At 50.2% G+C, this 10266-nt stretch overlaps 1 protein-coding gene across 2 annotated transcripts; it reads right to left on the bottom strand.

Moving 5' to 3' along the window:
* Positions 1 to 414: 414 nt before the first annotated feature.
* SLITRK5 (SLIT and NTRK like family member 5) lies at positions 415 to 7787 on the bottom strand. Of its 2 annotated transcripts, none has more exons than XM_033147876.1 (2): positions 7305 to 7787; positions 415 to 3356 (listed from the first exon to the last, which is right to left on the bottom strand). In XM_033147876.1, the coding sequence occupies exon 2, from the start codon at positions 3346 to 3348 to the stop codon at positions 463 to 465; it is 2886 nt and encodes a 961-aa protein (XP_033003767.1). In that variant the 5' UTR covers positions 3349 to 3356; positions 7305 to 7787; the 3' UTR covers positions 415 to 462. The 2 variants fall into 2 exon arrangements, with proteins under 2 accessions (XP_033003767.1, XP_033003768.1); XM_033147877.1 differs by lacking the exon at positions 7305 to 7787 and adding an exon at positions 5994 to 6167.
* Between the last annotated feature and the right edge of the window lie 2479 nt (positions 7788 to 10266).

The following is a 10266-nucleotide window of genomic DNA, read 5'->3' as shown; positions in this document are numbered from 1 at the left end:
ATGATTTATGTGACCTTTTCAACATCGTCATCTGAGACAACCCTCTCTCTTTTTTTAAAAAAAAAAAACCAACAACCCCCACACACCCGATTCCTCCATTTTAGCATCACACACACCATATAAGTGAGTGCGAGAATAAATGCTGTGTCTAGTTTGCTCGACTGATTGATTCCTACTGGCTGTAAGGTGGTTTAAAAAGAAGAAGAAACAAAATAAAAATTAAAGTGGGCAGGGAGAAAGAGAGAAAGATCAATAACTATGGAATCAGCACACCCTTTCGGTAACTTTCCCCGAAGCTGGAAACTCCTGTGCCAAGGCACTTCACCTTCCAACAATATGAAGCAAAGGCGGATTTGGGGAGGGACAGGATGTGGAGGAGAGAAGATCAACAGTGTGTTTCTTTGTGTGTGGTTATTAAATACAAATGCTCTGGGTGGGAGGGCGGGAGTAGAGGAGGAGGTCTCAGAACTGACTGAATGTGGTCTGTTTTTCCAACACTTCGAGGTAGTCCGGCTCTGCATTTAGTTTTGCTTTTAGCTCCAGGTATTCGTTCCTGTTGGGCTCCACGTAAACAGTGCTTGGGGGGGTGTAGAGCACTGTTTCCCGGAGCCGACTGTCCCCAGGGCCGGGATGCAAATAGGGGTGAGGGGGGCGCCTAAGGTCATAGTTAGGGGAGTATGTGTAGGCAGTTGGGGGAAACTTGGGGTACTCAGGAAGGTTGCTGCCCCCCAAAGTGGAAGAAGGGTGTTTGTCGGGCTCCAAAATGCCCCTGTAAAAACGATCGGCATCCTGGACAGGGGAAAGCAACTCGTCCCGAGGCTCAATGGTGCTCACACTGTATGTGGGGCTCCGGAGGGTCTCCTCTTGGCCCCCCGGAGCTGCTTGGGGCTGCCCCAAGGCCTGTGGGGGTGGTGGGGGTTGGGGCTGGAGGTGATGGTTGCTGTAGGTCACCTTGAGCTCATGGAGATCTTTGTAATCCTCACCAGCGTTGCCCTCTCTGGAGCGGTAGATTGGGTTCTTGCACATGTGACCTAAAGGATGAGGGATGTACTCATAGACGTGTCCCGCGGGGGTTTTCACCTTGGGCAAAGCCGGACCACCACCTCCTCCTCCATGGTGAAGATGCTGCGGATGCTGCTGGTGATGGGCGTGAGGGTGGGAATGGGGGGCTCCCCCTCCGGTGTACACACTGTACTGCATGTTGAAAGAGCTCACATCCGAGTTGTTAGTGCTGGCATGGTCACCTTGGACCTTCTTCCTGCGCTTCATCACCAGCACAAAGAGACCCGCGGCCACAAATACAGACATGATGAAGACCAGAAGTAAGCTGAGGATCAACACTGACAAAGGCACCGTGGAAGAAGAGGAGGAAGACGAGCCACCAGAAGGTGATGCCGAGTCATCTTCCTCCAAGGTGCTATTGATCTGCCCGGAGTTGGAAAAGGGGGTGGTCTTGGCTGGTCCCTGCATGGATGATGGAGTGGGTGTGGAAACAATGATGTCAGAGTAATCTGGGCACAGCAGTTCTGCTTTGATGTTCCTCATGTAATTCTGAGCAAATTTCTTAGGGGATTCACAGATTACCTGGTCCACAAGGACTCCTGTGTTGAGTTGCTCGATCCACAACTTCATGCCCACCACGTCGCATGTACAATCCCATGGGTTCTCGTGGAGATCTATCTGCAGGAGGGATTTCAGCTGGTCAAGCACTCCACTTACAGGAAGGTAGGAGAAATGGTTGCTTCTCAGGTTCAACCTGTAGAGAGTTAAGCCAGAAAAAATGCCTCCAGGTAAAGATCTCAGCAGGTTATTGTTGAGAAACAAGAGCTGTAAATTGGGCACAGGATCAAAAGTGCCTGGCTCAATCTCCCGGATTACGTTATATTGCAGGAAGAGGTACTGCAAACTCTGAAGCCCATAGAAAAGCTCCGGGTTCAGTTTTTCAATCCGGTTCCCATTCAGGTAGAGCCTCCTCAAGTTAGTTAGATCCTCAAAGGCCCGGTCCTGAATGACCGAGATGCGGTTATTGCCCAGGTGAAGCAAATCCAACCCAGTAGCATCCAGGAAATCCGACCTACGCACCAGGGCAATGTAGTTCTCAGTCAGGTACATCTTTTTTGGGTTGTACGGCTTGGGTTGGAGCTCTGAGATGCTCTCAATCTTCCTTTCTTGGCAGTTGACGTTGAGACCCAAATCGGAGATCTGTAGGTTGCAAGTGCAAGCTGTAGGACACTCCAAAGGCACCGGGGATTTGGTCTGGTAAGCAATGCTGGGGCCATAGTTGCTGTATCCCAGATCCTTGGAGGGCAAGCGGGAGGTAGGACGCACCCTGGACTTGTTGGGTTGGCGGGTCCCTTTGGGCTTCAAGGGCGATTTGTAAACAGCCGAGGAAGAAGTAGCCACAGAGTTTACAGAGGCTGGTGTGGTATGAAAATACCCTGTGGTGCTTAGCGGGGTCTGTGGCCTCATCTCATAATCTGAGATGAGCCTCCTAGGACAAAGCTCCTGCTTGGAAACCTCATCCAAATCCCTCCCATGTAAACGGAAAGGGGTTTCGCAGACTACATCCCCCACCAGGGCTGAATAGGATATGCTGTCCAACCAATCCTTGAGAGCTATCAGCTCACAGGAGCAGTTCCATGGGTTCTCCTCCAGCTGCAACTCCACCACTTTATCCATGTGCTGCAGGAGGCCCAAGTAGGGAAGGAGTTTTAGCCGGTTGCCCCTCAAATCAAGATGAGTCAAGGGCACAAAACGGAACAGGTTGTTGGGCAATGAAGAGAGGAGGTTGTCGTTCAGAATCAGCACCTGCAACAGATGCAGCTTGCTGAAAGCATTGGGTTCGATAGCGCTGATATAATTGTAATCAACTTGCAGGTACTCCAAGCTCTCCAGCCCTACGAAAGTGTCATCCCTCAGTATTTCCAGCTTGTTGTTGTTCAAGTGCAGCCTCCTCAAGCCCCTCAGCCCATGAAAGGCTCCTGTCTCGATATCTTGGATGTCATTGCCGCCCAGGTGCAAAATCGAAGCCCCACTGTAATTGACAAACTGGTTGGGGTACAGCCTGTTGAGAAGATTCCCAGACAGCAGGAGATGGTAGATGGAGAATTTGGGGGGGCTGATCTCAGAGAGGTTGATGATCCCCCGATTCTCACAGCTCACCGTCAAGATGGCATCCTTCTCCTCGCAGGGGCATTTGTTATCACAGATCTCCCCATAATACTCAATGCTTTCTGCCCATGCGAGGACTAGAGATGTTAAAGCAAAGGCTATGGTTTGTACCATCCAGATATGCATTTTCCTGTTGAGATCCTGCTCCAGAGTCACCGTAGAGCAGCAAGCATACATGTTATCTCCTGCGGAGGGCAAGAAGAGAGAACAAAACACCATCATGACATGAGGGCTGAAGCCTAGATCAGGACAAAGTTAGGAGGCAAGGCTGCAGAGGGAAAGAATTTAGGTTGCTTGCCAAGAGTTTTGATTACAAGATGCCCATCTAACTCTTGTAAAATAATAGCTATTAACTGATTGCTTTAGTACAGGTTTCCTGTCTTTCGAAAGGCACAGCCCAAGTCCTTTATTCCTAGGAACGCATTTCAATATCTTGTTTTATTTGTTTCTATAGTGTTTTCCCCTCCCCCACTACACACACACACACACACACACACACACACACAGTTCATAAATATACATAAAATGGCTGTCAGTTTAGTTACTTGGTTCTAATTTCAGAGAACAGAAGCACCATTTTATGAGGTTTTTCAACCTCACCTATTACCTACCCGGCAACCCTTCCCTCTCTTTTTCAGAATATTCAGAATGAACAGTGACCTGCAAAGGAAGGTATTCCCCCATTTTTGGCAAGGCTAGCCTGCTCTCCACATATAGAGAGAGATGTAAAACCATTCCTTGAAATTCCACTGCAGGGGTCTATAGTACGATTGACTGTAAAAGACAGAGAACGCTAACATTATTATTTTTAATCGTTTTGAAAGTGTGTGGGGGGGAACAAACCCTGAAAAGGGTGGACCCCCACCAAAACACCTGATTTCCTAAACAGCTTTTCTGTATAAGCTTATACAAAATGTCAATCAACATCTCAGTTTTTTTAAGGGGGGGAGGAGGAATCGAAAGTGATGAAATTCTTCAGCCAAATAATTAAATATACACCCCCTCACGTTTCTTTTTTGAAAGAAGAAAGGGGGAGGGGGAGGGGGAGGCAGCGCAAGCCACTGGTGGAATATTTATGAATTCTTATTAGAAGATCTTCTTAAAAGAAGTTATCATCGTCGCCTGTTTCTGGATTGATCGGCTGGTAAACGAATTGTTTTCACAAGGGCACTGGCCAAACAGCAGCAATGCAACACAGATGCACACACTCTCTCTCTCTCTTACACACACACACACACACACACACACACTGAAAAGCACCATCCTTTAAGCCACTCACCCAGGATTTGGCAAACATGCTAGACTTGAGGAGTGTCCCTGCAGCCTCAGCCATATCTGAGCTACTGCTTCTTCTCCCACGCTTTGCAAAACTAGTCTAATTGCAATGGAGAGAGCTAAGTGGGTCTCCGAGAGCTAGATCACCAGCAAGTCCAGGAGCGGTGGAATTGCTGCTTCTCAGCTACCATAGCTGTCAGAACACTCCATCCTTCTGGGAAGGCATCCAAGGGAGGTGGATTGGGGAATACCCCCCCCCCAAAAAAAAAAACACCCCTCACCCATTTGCACTCCCTTCAACCTGCATCTGATCTCTGAACTGCATCCAGACAGAAAGACCATCCCAATTTCTTTCCCCCTCTCAAAGCCTTTCTGCCTCCCCCCTAAAGGGTCCTTCTACTTGTGTCTGAACACAATAAATATCTAGACAGAGGATGAATGGAAGCTCCGCAGGCAGCATGTGGGGTTGGGGGGGGTGGATTAATAAGTCGCCCAGCGTTAAGCAATGACTTTTGGTTTGTTATTATTGCTTTTTAGAAAGAGGAAGGCTTGCATATGTTCAGGTCAACGCTTCCCACAAGTCCAAGAACGTTTGAATTTGGAGGATCCTAGACATCTCTCTCTCTCTCCCTCTCTCAATGTATATTTATGTTTCTAAGCATCGCTCACAGATTGACAAGCATCCGTCTAGGTGCAAGCATTTTGCAGTAGAACAGAACCCAGACACATTAGGGTAGAAGTCTTTGCTTCACCAGCGGAATGAATGGTTTGGCAAAAAGGCATGTCTCCCTCTCTGCATTAAGCAAGAAGTCAAGTTGGGAGGGGACCCCCCCCCCAAAAAAAACACCTTTCACTTATAACACAATTCTCAGGTCCAGCAGAGCTATTCATCCATTATTTGGCTGCTTCTCGGAGAGCCATATCACAAATAAGTAGGTAGCTAAATAAATAAATGCACCCTTTCAGACTGTTTTTATTTTATTTAATTTTTTAAGGGAAGAAAACCACCCAAGGCTTTATTTCAATCGGAGGTAGCAAGAGCAACGAAATGATTTGCATATCCTCCTCCCTGCACCTTCCCCGGTCTTCAAAATCGTGGAGGGGGATAGGGAAGAGGGCATGAGACAAATAAAGTTGAATGTGGCATAGAGAGGATTGCTCCAGAGAACTGGCTCGCAAAAGCTAGAAAAAAGGGGATGGAGAAACAGCTAAGTGGAATGTGTTTCTATGTGTGGAGAGAGAGAGAGAGAGAGATTTGAAAAGGAGGTGGGGTGAAATTCTTGTTTCAGTGCTCCTCTTTCGCGTGCCCCCTTCCCCGGGGAGGGGAAAAAAATGAGTTCCACCCCTAATATTACCGCACTGAAGCAACCGCCTCGGTTTGCAAGCAAAAAGCTGGGGGCAGTGGTGTTGCTTTGCAAAAAAGAAAAAAAAGGGAAGGGGGGAATGGGGGGGTGTAGCGGAGCCAAGAGCAACAAGGAGACATGGATCAACGCTCTCCGACCACCACCACCCCCCGCCCAGTCCTCCTCCACCCCCTCGCTACTTACTGAGGCAGAAATCTCCAGGGCCCAAGCATTGTTGCAACCCATAAAGCTGCCTCGCTCGCCCGCCCGCTCGGTGTGTGTTGCAAACCGCCCAGGCAGAGGCGAGCAGGGAAGGCGGTGGGGATTGCAGTTGGGAAGAGGCTGCCTGGCTAGCGGGGAGCGCACACACAGCCTTGCACACGCCGCTGAGCCGCTGCTACCAACCACCACCCCCCCCCTTCAACCAAGCCCGGACACACACACACACACACACACACACACACACACACAAACACAGCAGCGGTGCCAAGGACTGGCTCCCAATGCTCCCCTCCCCAGTAGCGGAAAGTAGGGGCGGGGGCTGCTGAAGGGGGGGGTAGAAAGGAGAGAGTGGAAGTATTATGGGGAGGAGAGAGGGAGCCAGGGGTGTCCCCCCCCAAAGGCACTCAGCAAGTGGGTGGGTGGTATATTATTATTATTATTATTATTATTATTATTATTATTATTATTATTGGGGTTATCTGGAGAAGGGAGGCTTGCTGATGGGTGCCTAGTTTTGAATGACAAGCAGGAGGTGTAAAGGAAAGGGTAATGTGGAGAGGTCTGGGTGCAAATCCTGTGTGGTGCTGAGGGAGGGGGCGGTCTGGGGGCAGAGTGGCCAAAGCGTGAGAGAGATCCGAATGAATTTCCACATGGGTGAGGGGCGCTCTGAGTGATTAGGAAGGGAGGGGGATCTGTAGTAAGGGTGGAAAGAGGCAATTCGCTCCGTTGCTCGGATGGATCTGGGTCAGAGGCAGGGCAAAAAGACGAGGGTGGTTTGGAGAGGGGGTGGGAGGAGAGAGAAGTGTGCGCGCGTCTGGAGGGGAGTCGCAGGCAGGAGACGGTCTCCGCTGGATGTGGGGGGGGGGAGGCAAGTTGGAAGGGTAGGGCCCACGAGGAGGTAGAAGGCAGGAAGTGGGGGCTGGAGGGGGGGAGAATGGAGGGGGTCGTCCCTGAGAAAATCAGTAAGGAGGAAGAAGGGACAACCCTGGTGGGCGGTTGGGGGGGAGATAAGGAAGAGGCGATCAAAGGGGGGGGGGAAATGTTTGGGGTGCAGGAGGCCCTGAGCGAAGAAAACGCCATGGTGGGGGGGGGAATTGAGGTGGAGGGTTAAATTCGCGCATGGAGGGGGTACACAATCCCTGCTTCCTGCTGTCAACGGAATGGGCAGCCGCCACAAGTCTCTGTGCCCCCCCCCCCGCCCCAGCATCCACACATGCCGACGCACCATCTCTCTTGGCGCGCATCTCCCTGTTCCCCCATCGCACCCAGCCTCCCGTTGCTGGTGGTACTCACGCTTTCCATGGAAGAGGTCAACTTTCTCCCCGCTCAGCGGCCGCTGCTCCAGCCGAGGCTCCCCTCTCTCCTTCTCTTTCTCCTTCCTCCTCCTCCTCTTCCTCCTCCTCCTCCTCCTTTCCTCAGCGCTGGTCTCCTCGCCTGCTCGCTCACACCATTTCCCAGCGCCCGGGGCTGATGCCACTTGGAGGAGCCTTGGCAGAGAGACAGGACCCGGCGAGCCGCCCCTTTAAGCCTCCTCTTTTTCTTCTTGCAGCGCGCTCTGGACATGGTAGGGCTGGCGACCAGGGCGCAGGGAACCCGTCTTCCCCGGCGGCGGTGGCGCCTGCTCTCCTCGCCGATCCTTCCCCGGGAGCCCCCGCCGTCGATCCCCCTTCGCTTGGGAATGATGGTCCTCCTCCGATCTCAAAAGCTCTGGTGGCACCCTCTGATGCATTCCACCTCAGTCCGTCCCAGGTGTTTCCCCGGATTGGTGGGGAAATCAAAACAGCATCAAAAATAATGACAGTAGCAATCGTAAGAAGAAAGAAGGGGGGGGGGCAAAAAAAAAACCTTGCAACCTCGCCTTGCTATCTCTGTCCACCGATGCCGGCTTCAGCGAGCGCGCGCAAGCCTTTCCGCATCTCTTCCCCAGGAGAGCGCAAAGAAGCGGATATCTAGGGGACGCTGCGGGGGAGGGTGGCTCCAGGGGCGCCCCAGCCAAGAACTGCCATCAACTTGCCTTCTTCGCCTCTCCCCGCTTGCAAAGAAAAGGAGCTAGCAGGAGGGGAGGGGAGAGGCCCTACGAGCCAAGAGAAGGTATCCACAGGAAGGCGAGAGAGAGAGAGAGAGAGCGCGCAAATATAGCCAGTTATTCTGTATGGAGCTGCTGTTCTAGCCAAGCTGCCACAGACACAGTGGAGCTGGAGAGCTCCGAGGGGGAGGAGAAAGAGGAAAGGCAGCAACAGCAATCCGGATATTGGCGGCCAATAGATGGCAGTGTTAGGCATCAAATTGGCATTCTTCAGGAATGCTCACTTAGCTTGAAGCAAAAGCGCGGGGGGGGGGCTCTCCCCCTTCCTTCCTTCCTTCCTTCCTTCCTCTCTCGCTCTCTCTCTCTCTTATTTTGATTTTTTCTCTGTGATGATGCTGATGATTCCTAGGCATGGAGATCAGCCTTGTTTCATGTTTTACACAGGCGGGAGTATTTCGTTCAGGGGACCTTGTTGCCAGGGAATCAGAGGACAGGGAGAGGAAGCTGCTGGCGAAGGAATAGCAAATCGCACCAGGTTTTCCTCATGGAGTGACCCCCTTTTCTATCCTTGCCAGCTGGCAGAATTGCGGGAGGCAACGTGCTAAATACGGCCAGTGAATATTTTATGACATTAAAAGTTGTCAACAACACTTCTGGTAGTGGGGTTTTCTTGTGTTGTTGGCTTTGGAAACACCCTTCTGAATGTTAAAACACGACATTGCAAGTCTTTTTTTTTTTACGTTTACATTTTGAATGTGAACAAGTTGTTGTGTCAGCTTTGGAAACCAATCAGCTGGTTTAGAAGAATATCCAACATATCTCACAGATCCACCTGTGCACATTCGTGAAGTATAGCCACTGGTGTGTATTGACTGTGGACATCTGGAAACATATTTGCACTGGATATATGGAGCAAGGAAAACTGCAGTGGGTAGAAATTATGAAACACTGGGAGGAGCAGGGCGCCTAGCTTCAGCTCCAAAAGTGTTTTGACAAAGAGCCGAACAAATGCGGTCTGCTCTGCCAAAACTCCCAAGGAAGATTGTGGCATCCAGAATGAATTCTGCAATCTCAGAGCATGCTCAGGGAGGCCTAACCTCTCTGCATTTTCCCAGAATGTCCAACATGCATGCAAGATGGATGACAATGCAACTGCCTGCATGGAATGCCAAAGGCCTGACGGCACACAAGCTATAAGCGTAACCAGGACACTCCTGGGCCATTCTACACTCCATATGTTCCAGAACCCAGTACCCCCCATCCTCAATGTGCAGGAGGCCATTGGGCATGAAATATGGCATTAATGTGGACCTGGGATGTCCTCAGCTGCTCTACCATCTCCCTTTTCCAGAACATTCCCATATCTTACCAGAAGGTAGCAAGGTCTGAGTCCATTCTCTCTAATAAAACATTTCCACCCCTTGTAAGTCTTGGGTTACCCTGTGGGGAAGTTTAAGTAACCCCTTAGCCCCTCCCTCTCTTTTAACTTTGGCCACAAACTCATCTTGAAGACGATAAGTCCAATGGCAACAAATCCTGAGCTTCTGTCCACTGGGTGATTTAGCATCTTTCCGACTTGTGCGACAAAATCTTCTTGGGCAAGAGAGTGGAAAACACCAAGGAGTGCAAATCTTCCTCGGTTAAATCAATTTTAAGTGCATGATGTAGCACTGTTGAAAATTAAAGATTTAAACTGTAATGGCTGCATAAGTGACCCATTGTCGCTTACTCTGGCTTTCCAGCTGCCACCCTATTTGCAGAATAAGGCTGCAATGATTCATCATACAGTATATAGAGCTGCCTTTGAAGATGGTCTGGAAACTGAGGCAATACAGGTGAAACTCGAAAAATTAGAATATCGTGGAATAGTCCATTTATGTAAGCAATTGTTTTCATTAACTACTGGAAGAAGAAGAAGAAGAAGAAGAAGAAGAAGAAGAAGAAGAGTTTGGATTTGATATCCTGCTTTTCACTACCCGAAGGAGTCTCAAAGCGGCTGACATTCTCCTTTCCCTTCCTCCCCCACAACAAACACTCTGTGAGGTGAGTGGGGCTGAGAGACTTCAAAGAAGTGTGACTAGCCCAAGGTCACCCAACAGCTGCATGTGGAGGAGCGGAGACACGAACCCGGTTCCCTAGATTATGAGTCTACTGCTCTTAACCACTACACCACACTGGCTCTGGAGTTTAATATATGAGATAGACTCATGACATGCAAAGCGAGATATG

This window comes from Lacerta agilis, chromosome 4, assembly GCF_009819535.1.
Source record: "Lacerta agilis isolate rLacAgi1 chromosome 4, rLacAgi1.pri, whole genome shotgun sequence".
Classification (NCBI taxonomy): Eukaryota; Metazoa; Chordata; class Lepidosauria; order Squamata; family Lacertidae; genus Lacerta; species Lacerta agilis.
Note: the sequence above shows the minus strand (reverse complement) of the source record. Positions and strands in the feature narration are given on the sequence as shown.